We start from the raw sequence: 16,640 nt of genomic DNA, 5'->3' as shown, positions 1-16,640 counted from the left end.
TCAGCTTTTTCTTTGAGAGATATTTGACACTAAGCACTTTTATAAGCCTTCAGCGAGAAATTATATTATACGCATGTGTTGGTGGTGCCCTACATTAGGCCTGATCACATTTTCCGGGGGAGGCGGTGAGTAGTTCAGTCTGTGAGATTGCAGTTGCTTTGCTATATCAGCATTGGAAGGCTACCAAAACACAGCCGCGATAAGACGGTCTTTGATGGTAATGGCCTTTCAATTTAATCCCACTCCCTCTCGTTTGCACAAGAGGGGGGGAAAGAGGGAGCAGGAAGCAAAGACAACACAAACACATGAGTGAATGATAGTGAGCCAGGTAATATTAGTCATGAACCACTGGGTGTGTATCATGCCTGTAGTTAGAGCTTTGTCCATTGGTTAATGACAAATGAAATGAGTCATTGTTACCCCATTAGTCTCTCAAGACAGATGTGTACTGGCTCAAACAACTTTCAAATGCTTCCGCCTAATAGTTCTCGGAAGCACTGAAAATGAGCAGAACATAAAGCAGATGTCCCGCCTCCTGTGAAATTACATACATTTAGCTAGAAACCACATTAGTCGAAGCCTATAGCCAGCTAGTTGCTAGCCTTAGATCCTCAGGTTCTTGGTCACTTTAATTAATTAATGTTGGACTGCTTGTGCTTTATAACAATAATCTTTTCGGGTTTTTGGCTTATCTACCTAATACTGTGTGAATTCATGTGTATTGATTTGGTGTGTGTGTGTGTGTGTGCGTGTGCGTGTGCGTGTGTGTGGAAAGTTAAACTGTTCTTCTACTAGAAAATTCTAGGTTGACTGACTCATCTGGCTGATGAAATTGATTAACTAGAATCAATCACTGTCACGGCTTACTCTCTATTCCAATCACAGATCACACTACTGTAAAATACAGTTGATTTAATGCACTCCCTCCTGCTATCTATCAACCTCACAGTATTAATTCATACTCCGACATCCAACAGAAATGGCAGAATAACAGAAAGATCACGACAACGCGACGTGTCGTGAGCTTGTAGACAGTCTATTGTTTTGCCACGAGACACCGTCAACGTCGTATTTGGACGTACGACTCAGGCTTTAGTGTCACCACAGGTATCCTCTCTCACCACCACAGAAACAACCATCTTCACCGGGATCTTTTCTTCTCGCATGGCCACATCCATGGACCCCCATGAGCACAAGGAGGAACCCGTTCTCCTCTCTTTCTGACAAGACATTCCTGTCACTCTGTCTTTTTGCCTCGATCCCCCACATTCCTCTCCACTCTCCCTCCGCCCGTGTAATTCCTCTCCTTAACCACCAATCAACTGGGCGCTCACTTTGCTCGATGGACGCTCCTCACTGAGCCTCCACCCACTTCCTCTGTGAAAAGAAACTCTGTAATCTAAAGACCCTCTTCCACCCATGTTGTCTATACCAGCCGCAGAGTTCCCAGACCAGAAGAACGAGAGCTCAAACAGTCACAGGCGTTGAGGAGCCCACGGTAATGTTCTGTCTACAGTATATATACCCTCTCTCCGTTGTACATCTCTCATTGGAAGTAGTCATCTCTGAACCCCCCACCTCCACCACACTGGATGAATCCCCTCCCCCCTCCCCCTTTCTTTTCTTTTACATAAATACTAATGATTAAAAGCTAAATATATCCTTAGAACTGAACACAAAAAGCCAATTTAAACGAGGAATTAATCAAGGCATGATAAACTCTGTGGTCATCAACTTCAATTTTTTTATTTTTTAAATGGCCAATTCCAGTGAAATGGAGGGAAATGCTAAAGGCATTGCTTTATTGTTGCTCAAATAAAGGACAAATGTGTGATTGTCATACAGCCAAAGATGGCTTCCGTGTTAGTTCATGAAATATGTGAAGAAGAATATGTAAGAAGTATGCTGTTGGTAACGACAGCAAACAAGTGAAATAGCACACTAATACACTATTATGTTATATGTGCTGAAAATGTCTCTGGGGCATTCACTTACTATTACTAATATCATTTTAATGCTTTTTTTTTTAAAGTCCTTTTAGTGTCATCACTCAATTGACTACAAATTGCAATCATCTTTATGTTGCACATGGTTTATTTAATTGTTCACATTTCTTCTTCATGTTGTTTTTCTGTCTGAGTCTGAGTTGGTCGTTTGTAGTTTGTGACTTCCATTTTAAACAGGATCCCTTACTCCATGTTATTTGAAAGGCATGGAGTATAGCCCCTCGCACAGTCTATAACAAATAACGAAGACACACTTTGCCATTACCTAGGCTCTTGCACACTACTCAGACAGTCGAGCCCAGTTCGATTCCTGCATTTTCTCCCAAGATACGTTAAGATTGACAAAGACCGTAAGATATATTTGTGACTGTTTTACTTTAAAGGGGATAATGCCCCCATGGGCTGATGTGTGGAAATTAGAAAAAGTTCCCCCACCTTCTGTGCACCTACAACCGGAGAATCTATTATCTGGGGCCATTTTGATCAGTGACGGCTGCTGTAGTCTTTGGCCCGCCCTCTAGGCCCCAAACGTTTTCATGTCAAGGACCCCCAAATTGACACTAGTTGGCCCATGGACCCCCATTTTAAAAGATACTGTATGCCACCCCTCTTAAGAGAAGATTTGTATGGCTCTAGCAGTGATTCTCAACCCGTTAGTCTACGGACCCCCATGGCATTTCTATCTCTGAGACCCCCAATTTATAATAGTAAAATCAATGTAATTGATTACAGACCCTCAAGGGTCCATTTGGTTCCAAACTCTCATTTAGCTGGGGACCCCCTGGAACTCCCTCAAAGTCAAAGTCGTGTCACACACGTTACGGCAGTGAAATTTGTTCTCTGCGTTTGACCCATCTCTTGGAGCAGTGAGCCAAGGAACGGTGAGCTGCAGCCGTGTCGTGCTTGGTAATATTTGATTAGTTGATTTGACCCTCTCATCCAACCCTTTGATGCTGAGTGCCAAGCAGGGGGGAAAAGGAATGGAGTGCAATGGAAAGGCATTTTTGAGAAGAATGCACTTCTCCATAAACAAGTAGACACTTGTTTATGGAGCAATACAAAATGTACTTCATGGTTTTACTTCCTTAAATGATCATTTTACTTCATGCTAAAGTGTCCAATAGACAAGTCCTCCTGCAGTGTCGACTAATACTACTCTATGGCAAAAAATGTTCGTCGACTACCATTGTTCACTGACTGGAAACTAAATGAAAACTAAGCTACGATGACAATTTCGTCAACAAATAAAAACTACACTAAAATGTTAGGAAGGGACTAGTGGACAAGAGATCCAGTATAAGTAATAGACACAAGTCATTTTACACTTGGTTGCATGCTGAAAATAGCAGATCTACAAGATCACAATGTGCATCAAGTAGATCGGCTATTTTCAGCAAGTGTAAAATCAGCCATTACGACGGCATCAAGGCCACGCCAAAACACGTTTTAGTTGGCTAAATCAACTATAGATTTAGTTGACTAAAATCTTAAGATGTTTAGTCGACTAAAACTAGACTAACACTACAACATTTCAGTTGACTAAAATATGACTATAACTAAATTAAAATGTATTCAGAAGGGACTACGACTAAAAAACTAAAATCCAAATTTGCTGTCACAAAATCAACACAGGGCTAACTAGTTGGTCTTTGCTTTGCTCTGTTCTCTCTGCTTTCACTGGGCTCTCCAGTCCCCGTCGGGAGCCGCTAACGCGCTGTCCACCCCTGGCCTGCCAACGGGATGGGAGGAGAGGAAGGACGCCAAAGGACGCACTTATTACGTCAACCATAACAAGCGTGCTACCACCTGGACCAGGCCTGTTGTGCAGGTACATGTCTTGACGGTTATGGGGACGTACGGCTGTGCTCGTTGCACGTCACAGACCGACCGGACCTTATATCCAGGTTTTATTCCGGGGTCATTGTCTTGAACCTGTAACTTCTGGAATGAGTCGTGTATTCCTGTTATTTTCCCTCTCTGTGGTGTTAAGAACGGCTTCACAAGGACCAGTGTTCCTTTTCTGACTTGCCTCTCTATGTCTTTCTCTCTTTTCCGTGTCTTTATTTTTCCAAGTTGAATGTGTGTCGTCATCGTCGTTCTCTTGTCCCCAACACTTTTGTCACTGAGCGAAGTCCAACTCTGCACGGGTCATGTCTCTTTTCCAAGAGCCAAGCATGGAGTTTCGCCAACAACCTCTTCTCTGTGTCTCTCTCACGTTCCCCCATATCTGCCCTGTTTCTCCTCTTGTCTTTCTTTGTGTCTTGTGTGTGTGTGTGTGTGTGTGTGTGTGTGTCTGTCTGTGTGTGAGGCAGCTCTACACAGCCTGAGGTGGGAGAGAGAGTCTGCTGCATGGCGCTAATCCCAGGTCTCTAGGCATAGCGCTGTATGTTTATAGCTCACCTCTGGAGCCCGACCGATATATCGCTCCGGTCAATATATCGCTCATTATTTGACTTTTTGACTACACATCGGTATCGGCACTCATGCAGCTGGTGATGTGTCCAGATTTCTAACCACGTTCAACCTTTTGCGGCCATGTCAAAAATAGAACATCTACACGTTGCAGAAATGCGTGTCGTGAGATACAAACTCACAACGTGCACACCTACAAACTCACAATGCATCGTGGTGTGGTTAAATCCCATGAAGTTAAATGTATGTGTCTGTTCTTTAACTATCAAAAACGTTGAATGTTCTCCAATAGAACGTTTAAAGTCAATTGGTGGTCTACGACTTGCCAACAATTGGGATCGGCATTGGACCCAAAACATTTGGCATCGGTCGGGCTCTGGACCTCTTTGTCTTCGCCCCTCTTTGTTTCTCCTTTTGTGTCGACTGTCCGTTAATGACCTGTTCATCTGTGTTGTCTATGAACAAAACTGCGTACTCTGCTACTCATCTACTCTCGTCATCACAGGGTCACTCCAAAAAAGAGAAGGTCAATGGCAAGCGATTTATTTTAAATTGGAATGAAATGGACACATTACTCCAGTGCTCATTGGTATGCAAACAGATCATTGATTAGTGTGTTGCACTACTGTTTCCTCTGGACGCTGACATGATTGACTCCCAAAGCCTTGTTCCTCTTCTTCATTTGGAAGCTGAGAATACTCATTCAAGCAATCATCTTTAGTTCAGTCATTAATAAACACGCTATTGTTTGGTGCCCAGTGGAAGCCCTGACATTAGGAACAGATTTCCTCTGAAAGCAATGTCTGCATCCAAGCCTGTAGCACTTTCGATTGGCTTGTTTTGGGGAAATGCAATAACAGTCCAGTGTTCTGGTGGGTGAGTTGTCCTTTTTCACGCCAGCTGTACCGAAGTGTCAAACCTGTGTGAACCCATCAAACGCGTTGGCGATAAATATAACGCCCTCAAGCTAGTGTCTTTAAGCGTGTTCTTCCTCCCACCCACAGCCGACTGAAGATGGAGCCAGCACCTCCTCCTCGGCTGGAGCAGCAGTAACGGCTCCGGGAGGAGCCTCTGCCTTTCCGCCTTCCCCTTCCCCCTCCACCTCCTCCTCCAATAGCCACCTCCACGAGGTCCCGCCCCAGGTCCGACGTGCCCGTAGCCTGAGCTCGCCCACTGTCACCCTGTCCGCCCCGCTGGAGGTGAGGACCACGCTACCCGCTATCCCTGCTTATTACACGGCTTGGTTGAATGCTTGATTCTGATTGGTCAATCGCTGAATTCTGCTGTGTGTTATGTCTTGATAACAGACCAGACCGCTGTCTAATCAAAGCCTTGGAGCACCTGGCTGCGCTGCTGGATTTTTCGGTTGTATCCAACATGACAGCCATGTAAACACACACACGCACCATGTCATTTACAACTAAACATTGCTCTTAAGAATGTTTTTGAAAACATTTGAAGGGAGAAACAGACAGTGCAGTAACCGAAAATGTATTCTATTTGATCAACTCACTTCCTTGTTTTCTGAGGCGACTGTGCCGCAGCTGGGCAGACGGCCAGAGCAAAACTTATGGGATACTTTCAAATCATTACAGTAAGCAAGGAAATACCTTGTTTTGTTGTTACTTTTGTCAATTTATAAATGTATTAATATTGTAGCTGTGTAATAATAAGCCGGATAATGTATGACGCGGAAATAATGCCCTTCAGGAGGATTAAACACTAAGACAAAGGTCATTATTTTTCAACAACTACCGCCACGCCATACAATACATCATCTCTTGCATAGTGTACAGTACAGTTACAGTAGATACTCTTTCTTCCTTCTTGGCTCTGTTTCCGTGACCACCCCTTACCCCCACCCATACCTGACAGGGGTCGACAATAAAACTTGCCCGGTGGCCCAGAAGATGTACTTTTTTTGTTAATGCTCCGGGTCACTATAATAAACCAAGCACTGGCCCGGTGTGGCCAGTGAAAAGAAAAACATTAATTAACATCTAATAATTAAGGGACCAAGCAGTCCCTTTTTGTTTTTTTGCAGTTGCAGTTCTGGCTGAACCGTGCAGGCGGTTCTCACGAAACTGGCCAACATGGTAGAGGGCCATGCCAAACGGTGACGATGTGAAGCCCACTACCATTGGCCAAAGGGTGGCGCTATAGCACTCAATTGAAAATGCTAACTTAGTTTGATCGTACATAGCTCATGAACCATCTGCAATGAAACCTTGATACGCATATGCGTCTCTTACTTTTGACCTCATGAAACACAGTTCAAATCTATCTCCTCCCAGTGTGTGTGTGTGTGTGTGTGTGTGTGTGTGTGTAATGCTCAATGTAAAACACATTGAAGGGCCGTCAAGACTATAACAAGGCGCAATATTAATATAGCCTATTTGCCATTGAATCTGTGTGATCGGTAATCATTAAATCGGGGCCTATAAGCAGTTTAGAAAGCGTCTACTGCATGTTGTTTTTACACCTCCCCATGCAATTAGTTACTTATGTCTCGATACATTCTGGCTACTGATTAGCTAAGGGCTATTATGACGGGACACACCCTGTTCACATGAAGCTACGGGTCAAGGTGCATCTCACTGTTTGTAGCGGACCGGCTGGATAATAATTGGGTAAAGCCGACTGATGAGTTTGACGTTTCTTTATTCAGAACTCAACGTAGAAACTGGAAAAAGGTCATTTAACATGCATACATTTCCCATAACATGCATGAGCGTATAAATCACAAAAACTATACAATATTTAATCCATCTTATCAAGATGAAATATAGAAATGAATAACCCTCAGACAATACATACAACAATAAGGCCAATTACCAATATCCCTCATACAAGATTGACCAACAATAAAAGTATCACCTTTTTCCCCCTTCCAGCTCGGTGCTAAAGTGGCTTGTGCAAAACAGTCTGTTCCAGGCCTCGTTTGGCCATCCGTCCGTCCTTCCATTGTGGTCTGACCGTCCGTCCTTCCCTTCCTCAAATAAACTTCTCCATGTTTGCCATTACCATTCCTCTTTTGGGGCAAATCTGGCAATATCTGTTCCTCTACCATCGAGGTGGGCAAGTGACAGTTTTATAATCTAATGCCTCCTTCTAGACCCATACTGGTGATCTTAATCTGAGTAATCAGTACCAGTTTGTGCAGGAAACAGTCAAAATATGGCCTGGACAGGAAGCCACTCAAAAATAAAAGCCTTAGGGACAACACATTATGACAATTGGAACCCCCCATGTGGGTCTGTTACACTGTTAATGGCAGAAGGGTAAAGTTGAGGCTAAATTGTACCCCATCATATTATTAGAGTATAAATGAGGCATTAGTTTAGGATGCACTTTTATTAACCAAGTGATGTTGACCTTAAGTATTGGCATAGGATCAGTCAAATCTGACCCCTATACTTCTACTCTCTTCAATTGGATGTTAATTTCATTAACAAATGGGAAACTCATAAGTGTGCATTTTTCTTTTAGGGATGAAGCCAGATATTCAGGCTCTTATTATATCTTGAGTCAGGTTTCTTCTGACACTGACTTTTGTTTTGCAGGTGATGCACATATCGGATTATCCACACACACTGTGTGTGTGTGTGTGTGTGTGTGTGTGTGTGTGTGTGTGTGTGTGTGTGTGTGTGTGTGTGTGTGTGTGTGTGTGCACGTCTGCGTGCATGCACTAATTTAAGCATCTTATCCATGTGTCCTGGGGCTAATATTTTTTAATCTCAAGCAGAAGAAAAATGGAAGATGTAATGTAATTAACATCCAGCTCAAAGTTGGGAAATTATGATGAAGGCTTTGTAACAAAAAATGGCCTAGTTGTCCGCTCTTGCTGCATTTAAGAGAACTGAACAGGTTTTGTAACTGTCAAGGGAACGGACCTTTAAAAAAGTTTTAATTAACATTTGTGTGCTCTGCTCGGGATGTTAACAAAAGTTAAGAGTTGAAGTCCTAGAAAAATGTTCTAATTACAAAGTATGAAGGGGTGAAGCAGAGTGTTCTGTAAAATAATTAGCATGGTTTTTTTATCTCATTAAAAATCTGATAGGTCTATCACTCAATGGGAAATGATTGCTAAATGAGCTCTACTGCTGTAGGAAGAGTTTTGGGCTGTCCTCCGTATTGGCACGTTGATATGATTAGTTTTCAAAGAAATGGGCATAGTAGCGTCCGTTCTTGCCGCTGTTCTTAGCCCCTACGTTGAATTTAAATTTCCCCCAGAAATATCGGAATAGGTGGAGATCTCTGATCGTCTCACTACGACTAAGACTAGGAACTTGTTTGTGGCCTTTCTGGTTTGCGTGCTATAGTTCAGGTCAAGATAATTTAAATAGTACCTGTTCTTTTGAATGTTCTGCTCTTTGTGACAGCCTCAAATGGTTCCCCGGCTGTCTGTTTGACTGTCCTTTAAATGCCCTGATGCATGTAATTGCACCGGATGCACTCGTTTGAGGAACGTGAGAAAGGTTGAATCCCTGGATCCACTGTTTGTGCTGAGAAGTTTAATCTGCAAAAGTGTTTTGCGTAGCCTTATGAAGTCTGCAAAATGCCTAAAAAAGATTGACCCATATATCCGATTTACAAAATAATCGTGCGGTCCTCCGCTGTTCACGGCCGTCTCTGCTGGACAGTGTTGATTTTGACAGCAAATTTTAGTTTTTGTCATACAGCCTCTTGAATAGTTTTCATTTAATTTTAGTCACATTTTTGTCACCTGGAATATTTTAGTCGGCTAAAATGTGTTTTGGCAGGCCTTGATGCCGTCGTAATGGCGGATTTTACACTTGCTGAAAATAGCAGATCTACAAGCTCTGTAGATCGCCTATTTTCAGCATGCAACCAAGTGTGAAATTACTTACATTTTACTCTAGTTTTTGTGTGTTGATAAAATTGTCAATTGTCAAGGTATCTTATCTACTTTCCCCGATTTCATAACCCGAATTCTGTTTGTTTTTCCCCCCCACCCCAGGGGGCCAGTAACATCCAGGTGCGGAGGGCCGTGAAGGACACGGTGTCCAACCCCCAGTCCCCTCAGCCGTCCCCCTACAGCTCCCCCAAGACTCAGCACAAGCCGCAGCAGAGCTTCCTCCCGCCGGGCTGGGAAATGAGGATAGCCCCCAATGGAAGACCCTTCTTCATCGACCACAACAGTCGCAACACCACCTGGGTGAGCTTGAGTACTTGAGTAAAGATATATGAGTCAAAAACGTTTACTGTGAAAGAATATCAATTTTCACGATTTTTCAAAAAATAGCAGATCTACAAGTTCATAGCGTGGCACTCTGCGCTATGAGCTTGTACATCTGCTATTTTTCAGATAAAAATAATGGTTAATGTGGTTAAAAGCTATAAGCTTGTAGATCGGGTATTTTCAAAATATTTTGTGCCCATTTTGAACTTGTGAAATGGGCCATTCTGCAATATGAGTACTTTTACTTTTAGTACTTTAGGAACATTTTGATTCCGATACTTTTGCACTTTTAATACGGGACTTCTTCTGTTATGGATGCAACATAACATTTTAATGAATTTAAACAACTCTGCTTGAGAATTTGCCAACTTTGTTTTATTCACTGCCTTATTCAGAGGGCATTTAAAAAAAATCCTAGTTAGTTGATCTAATCTTTCTAAAATGACAAATAAAGTGAGGTGAATAAAGTGATATGTAATGTGTCTAATGTAATGTTGCAGTGACACCTGGTGGTGGGAAATTGAATGTAAATCTTTATCATTCAATCTAATCTCATTGTACCACCACCTAGCCTCTCAAAAAGCTTAAATCAATTAGTGAGGAACTGGAATTACACTAAGTGCTAGCTATTTGAAAGTAATTTACTGGATTTGGGGCAGATTTAATTAAAAGGCAAATGTAGCCTTCTAATACTACAGTATGGTGTTTTTTGTTCTGCTCCTTCATTTTGTCCTAAATGATTAGAATGTATTTTCCCCATAATAGAAAAAAGAATGTCCACTCACTCAGTGGATCATGCTCCAAAAGTGATTTGAATGGGTTACCCTTACCACCAAAGCAGTGTTGATTTTGACAGCAAATTTAGATTTTAGTTTTAGTAAGTCTCTTGAAATGTTTTAATTTAGTTACTGCTGCCTGTTTTACGTGATATTAACGCTCTGCGTTGTCTTGACAACGACGCAGCTGTACGAAGGGAACGTGGCGTGACATGCTTTGAGATGGAAACACACAGCTGTGGTTGGATTGGATGAGAGGAGTTGACTAAATTTGTCTTGGGGAAACTTTGTAAAAACTTTCGGAAAATAAATAGTCAATCGCCAAGTCTATATTAGATTGAATAGCCTACGTTGACAATCATAAATGGTGAGACGATTGAAATGAGATTTTATCATTTGTGCGCAATTTGTTAACTACCTTTTCCACCTACATGATTTTCATTGTTCATCTTCCCCATGTCTCTTCCTCTCTCTCTCTCTCTGTCTGTCTCTCACTCTCTGTTCTGTCTCTGTCTCTCTGTCTCTCTCTCTGTCATTCTCTCTCTCAGGAGGACCCCAGGTTGAAGTATCCAGTCCATATGAGGACTAAGAATTCCATGGAACCCGGTGACCTGGGTCCTCTTCCTGTGAGTAGTACTGTTAGACACAACAGGAAACTAAAGCATTGACTGACTCACAAAGAACACACAGATTCAGGTTCTCAGTCACCACGACTGATTTCAGATTTAATTTGGATTCCATAGAAGTCAGCATATAGAAGTGTGTCCTGCACCAAAAATAGGCTATACGTTGCGACGTGTTGTAGATTACCTATTTTCGGTTAATAGTTATTTCAGTCTTCCAGAAAACCCTAATGATCTCAGATATTTCATAACCGCGATCGTTAACACCTCAATGTGCAATTTCTTCAACTGGTTAGCTGTATGGCTACCAAAACATAATTTGACAATATTGCATTAAGTGTGCAGGACACACAGCGTTAGTGTGTGCAAGCACCTTTTTCAGAGCTATTCAACTAAAGCATTATCTATTACCAACCATAAGTGACCATACGTCAAAATATTAAATAAGACAAGCATACTATCGTATTGTGAATTCTATTATATTGTCACTGAAACAATCTCTCAACAAGAGAATGCTTATTTATTTATTTTTTGCAACAAAGTGCGCAAACCTCATCTCCTGTGGAGTGATGTCGATGCTGTTCAACCTCCAAATGATTTAAGGAACACTGTCTGCTTTTAATTCTGTGTGTGGGAGAGAGGCTGCGTTGTCTAAAAGAGATGCTGAATGAGATAGGGGCTATGTGGTCAGAATCTTTATGAAGTATCTGGCGTTCCTTCCTGTCCTAATCGGGGGCAACGGCAGTGGAGGGAGGAAGTGATAGGGACAGTTTAGAAGAGGACAGTCTAGGTCAGGGGTATTCAACTGGCCCTTGTGGCCCCTGGAAGAAGAAGAAAACATATTTATTTTGATGGCTAATGAAAGTTACAGGTAGGCTATGGTGTGTGCGATATGAAGTGTGAGATTAACATAATGACATTAATCCTTAATCATATTCAAGGGCTCTTGGAGAGAAATTAGATAGTCTCCAGTAACTTTAGACTAGAGCGCAGCAGAGGGTGGATACGCTTATGTTATGTAGTATAAATTAGCCATTCGTTGAATCAGGTTTTGGGATGAACAGCTTCAGAGTTCTCACAAGGCTTGTCTGGTGTGTGTACGTATGTGTGCTCTCTCTCTCTCTCTCTCTCTCTCTCTCTCTCTCTCTCTCGTTCTCTACACATTCTGGGGGATCTTGTGTGCGCTACCTCTTCTTCTCCACCTGGCCATGTCTGTTTGGCAGAACCTACCAGAGGAGGTTGGTTGGCGCCTCCCTCCCTCTGCCTGCCTTCCTTGTCTGGTCTGGTCTGGTCCGCTCCGGTCCAAATCAAATGCCTGACTCTTTCTCTTTTTCCTGACTGGGCATGGATGGACTGTATCTCTCCTACCCTGCAGTGTTGATTTTGGCAGCAAATTTTGATTTTAGCTTTAGTCATAGTCTTTTGAATAAAGTTTAATTTAGTGTTTGTCAAATTTTAGTCACCTGGAATGTTTTGGTTTTAGTCGAGTAAATATCATATAAGATTTTAGTCTTCTACAGTTGATTTAGTCAACTGAAATGTGTTTTGGCGGGCCTTGATGCCCTTGTAATGGCTGATTACACTTGGCTGATTACACTTGCTGAAAATAGCTGATCTACAAGCTCGAGCTTGTAGATCTGCTATTAAATGACTTATGCTGGATCTCTTGTCCACTAGTCCCTTCCTAACATTTTAGTCTAGTTTTCATTTGTTGATGAAATTGTCAATATATTTAGTCTTAGTTTTAGTCATCATAGCTTAGCTTTAATTTAGTTTCCATTTCGTTTTCGTCAGTGAAAAAAGGTAGTCGACGAAATCAACACTGCTACCCTGTTCATCTCTGTTCTTCCTCTCTGTGTTCTCGCCCCAACACCACCTCTTGTGAAAGGCCCACTCCCCCCAAAAAAGTGTTTTTAATTTTATTTAATTTTATTTCAGACAGTGTGTAAGGAGGGACAAAATGATTCATACAAAACAAGTGCTCATTGAGGACTGGCTTGTTGTTTTTTGCTGTGCTGCGTTTGGTGGATATTCTCCGTGGATATGTATTGATTACCCAAATCCTGGATCATCAATGCATCATTCAAAGAGTATATGGAATACTGAATGAAGTCAAAGATTGAGCGAAGAAAAAGATAGACAAAACATAACTTGGCATGCCTGCATGTACGTACATTTATTATAAAGAGATGATTTTATTTTTCTTTTTTCAATATTTAAACCACATCATTGCACTGGGACTTCGGTATTTCTTGGGAGTCCCCACTATTCTACCAACGCGCCAGGATTCCTAAGGATTCCTGTTTGAAAGTCGGGAGCTTGTTGGCAGGAGACTCCTGTGAGTGAAACAAGCGACCAGGTCACCACTTGAGTCTTATTACATCAGCTATTTAAAAAAAAAAGATTGGGAAAGCAAGTCCAAATAAGCAACTACACTTCAGAAACAAGCCCAAAGTCGCTTAAATAATGTTTCCTCTGCCAACTGATTTGTGCTGATTAGAAATGCCAGTCTGTTGCATTCTGACAGTTTTAAGTAGTCTTTGGCTAGTCTGAACGAAACTGTTTGTTGTGGAAGGGCCTCTAAATGATTGATAGAGTTTAGTCAGGGGAGCTACAGTATGCGAGAAAGATGGAGGATTAACGTGCGAAGTGATGGTATCAAAGGAGAGAGAGAGACAGAGGTAGGGCCAGAGCGTGAAAGCCAGGCAGTCGTATGTAAGAGTGCGCAGCTTTGTGTGTACCGCATGTTGATGGACTCCTTTCGTCTCCCCCTTACATCTTTCCCTGCTCTCCACGTATAGGCCCCGATTCACCAAGCTATTTACACCCATATTTTGGGTGTAAAGGAATTTTCCAAACATCCCACATTAGTAGTCTAGAATAAGGCATTCCAATAATACAGCAAGCTTTGGTCCCATTCAAGTCTACATCCGAGACAAAAAAAAGATTACCGGTACTGAATCAGACTACTAACATGGTTAGTTTGGAAAATTCCTTTACACCCCAAATATGGGTGTAAACAGTGAACACACACACACCTTAAATAACAAATTGTCTGTACCCTTACCCCTGCACTTTATATATACTGTACAACTGAACTGTTCTAACTGCCTGACTGCTGGTGCTGTATGAATGTGTGTGGCCTGTGACACTGTCTGGTTTATACTCTGTTGCATGGTGTTGTGGTGCAACGAAAGTAGCCGATGCACAAGCTCACAACGCACTGCGGTGTGAGCTTGTAGATCGCCTATGTTCGGCACACAACACCGGCATGCAATGAAGGATTGTGTACTGGCTTGGTGGTGGTGGTTAACCTGGATGTTGTGGTTGGTTTTGTGTGTCCCTGTTTGGTCACATGTCTCAGACCTGGCTCAAACACCAGACACAATCCTTGCTCTTTCTTTTCAAGTTTGAGTTCTTGAACCATTTCAAGGTTCGGGCAAACTCATATCAAGCATAAATTAAAAAAAGTGGTTAGATGTAGAATACTATTTGAGCATGGCCTGGTCATTAGTACTGTTTGATGTTAAACCTGTTGTTCATCCCAGCCTTTTATTTGTTATTTTCTTTAGCCTGGATGGGAAGAACGGATTCACACAGATGGACGCACCTTCTATATCGATCACAGTAAGGCATTCCGTTACCAAGCAACATTTTAAATGTCCTCTTATAATAATCAAATCACTTTTTATTTACTTTTATTCTTTTTGTTTATTTTTGTCCAGCGAATGTGTGTAGGCATTTTCTCTATACAGCTCCTTCTCAAAAAAATGTGTATTGTGCAAAAGTTCATTTTCAGAAAGTGAAAATATTCTTGATTCATGGTGCATAAGGTGAAATATTTAAAACCTTTTTTTGTTTTAATCTTGATGATTATGGCATACAGCTCATGAAAATCAGAAGCGTCTTACTGGTATCGGTTAAGTGTTACATCTGATTTGTGTTTGTTTCATGCAGACACAAAGAACACCCAGTGGGAGGACCCTCGTCTTCAGAGTCCAGCCATCACAGGACCCGTGAGTATTCATGTTCTTCCTTTTACTGCAGATTGATACAGTACATGCTGTACACAATGTTAAACCACGAGCCCTTCTCATAACGTTAGCTGTCGCAACGTCTTGCACACCGGCGTCAGCCCCAATGTATGTCCCCTCAAATGTTTACGTGCACACACAGATAGCGTCACTTTGTCACTGCAGTCATCACTTAACGTGCCAACATCTTTGTGCCTCTTCACAGATACTGTCTTCCCTCCCACGGTAGATCACAGCTAAACCTTTGTCAACCTTACATATATCATTTACATAACATTTGCTTTTTGCATAGCCATTGATGCTCAAGACCTTCAGATTGTTCAGTTCTTTACAGCAGTGGTTCTGAAGCTGTTCGGATCCATTTGGTTCCATTTGTACACTCTCGAAGTTACAGACTTGTAAGGGTCCATTTGGTTCGTAACTATTAATCATTTAGTTGGGACCCCTCCAAAAATCCCTGGGAATACCCTGGACCTTACGTTGAGAACCACCACTTTTGCATCAGTGGTTTTCAACCTTTTTCATGTCCCAAGGGCCAAGGCCCATTTCTTTTTTCGACATTTGATCCACTGACCATCATTAAATGATGAGATTTAGCCTCGCAGACCCAAAACTGAAGAATATTTTGTTATCGTTGGCTGGGATTTTGTCCACAATTGAATGCTGTTGGCAAACGTTGATCAAGATAACAATTCATATACATTCTATAATTGTGTAGACTTCTTGTAAATTAAGTAATGCAGATGTTTAACAATAATGTAACTCTTGAGAGTGTAAAATGAAACCAAATGGACCCGTGCAGGTCAATGTGGTTTCATTTTTCACACTCAACCACCACGCTGGGGACCACCTGGAACCCCCTCAAGGACCACTGGTGGTCCCCGGACCACTGGTTGAAAACCATGGCTTTACATCGTCATGTACTTTCTGAACAGAACATCCATCTTGTCAATGTTTGATGCATGCTTGTCATCTGCTATACCTGTACAGGCTGTGCCCTACTCAAGAGAGTTCAAAACGAAATACGACTACTTCAGGAAGAAATTTAAGAAACCGGTATGTTATTAATTCTCTCTTTCAATGCGCTACAGTATGTCTAACAATGATAATTCATAACCAACACTGGCCCTGATGGCGTCACTTCAATGGCATTTTGAGTCTAAGGGCTGTATTTTGCGTGTCTTAAGCACCAGGTCTTATTCCCTAACTTGAGTAAACTAAAGACCTGGAGGCGTGATCAATGCCATTTGGCTATTCTGAGTGGCCAAAGAGCATTGATCACGCCTCCAGGTCTTTAGTTTACTCAAGTTAGGGAATAAGACCTGGTACTTAAGACACGCAAAATACAGCCCTAAAACTGTTCACTCCTCACTTCAGTCTTATCTCGCTGTGATTTGGACATTTTCTGTTTGTTATTCAGCCTTCATATAATAAAATATTGATTATCATTTATATATTATTATATTATATTCATGGTCTAGAATTTCACGGTACTTCTCTCAGTTTTATATACTGGACCATGGGAGTATAATTACTAGGGTTCTAAGGGTTGTATATAAGTTGAAGAAAACAGAAAAAAATAATAA

At 41.8% G+C, this 16,640-nt stretch overlaps 1 protein-coding gene across 8 annotated transcripts in view; it reads left to right on the top strand.

Moving 5' to 3' along the window:
* The window catches only part of nedd4l (NEDD4 like E3 ubiquitin protein ligase), a 62,909-nt gene that overhangs the window by 32,418 nt on the left and 13,851 nt on the right, over nt 1-16,640 (top strand). For 5 of the 8 annotated variants that reach the window (XM_080756150.1, XM_080756149.1, XM_080756146.1 and 2 more), the window contains 8 exons: nt 1,436-1,498; nt 3,697-3,834; nt 5,423-5,617; nt 9,400-9,597; nt 10,946-11,023; nt 14,593-14,647; nt 14,978-15,036; nt 16,045-16,110. In XM_080756150.1, the coding sequence (XP_080612276.1) occupies nt 1,436-1,498; nt 3,697-3,834; nt 5,423-5,617; nt 9,400-9,597; nt 10,946-11,023; nt 14,593-14,647; nt 14,978-15,036; nt 16,045-16,110 (852 nt within the window). The remainder of the gene's footprint in view (nt 1-1,435; nt 1,499-3,696; nt 3,835-5,422; nt 5,618-9,399; nt 9,598-10,945; nt 11,024-14,592; nt 14,648-14,977; nt 15,037-16,044; nt 16,111-16,640) is intronic. The other 3 variants (XM_080756145.1, XM_080756147.1, XM_080756148.1) reach the window with 3 other exon arrangements.

Source organism: Protomyctophum bolini (genome assembly GCF_963924005.1).
Source record: "Protomyctophum bolini genome assembly, chromosome: 22".
NCBI lineage: Eukaryota > Metazoa > Chordata > Actinopteri > Myctophiformes > Myctophidae > Protomyctophum > Protomyctophum bolini.
This window is presented reverse-complemented; position numbering and strand designations above follow the sequence as displayed.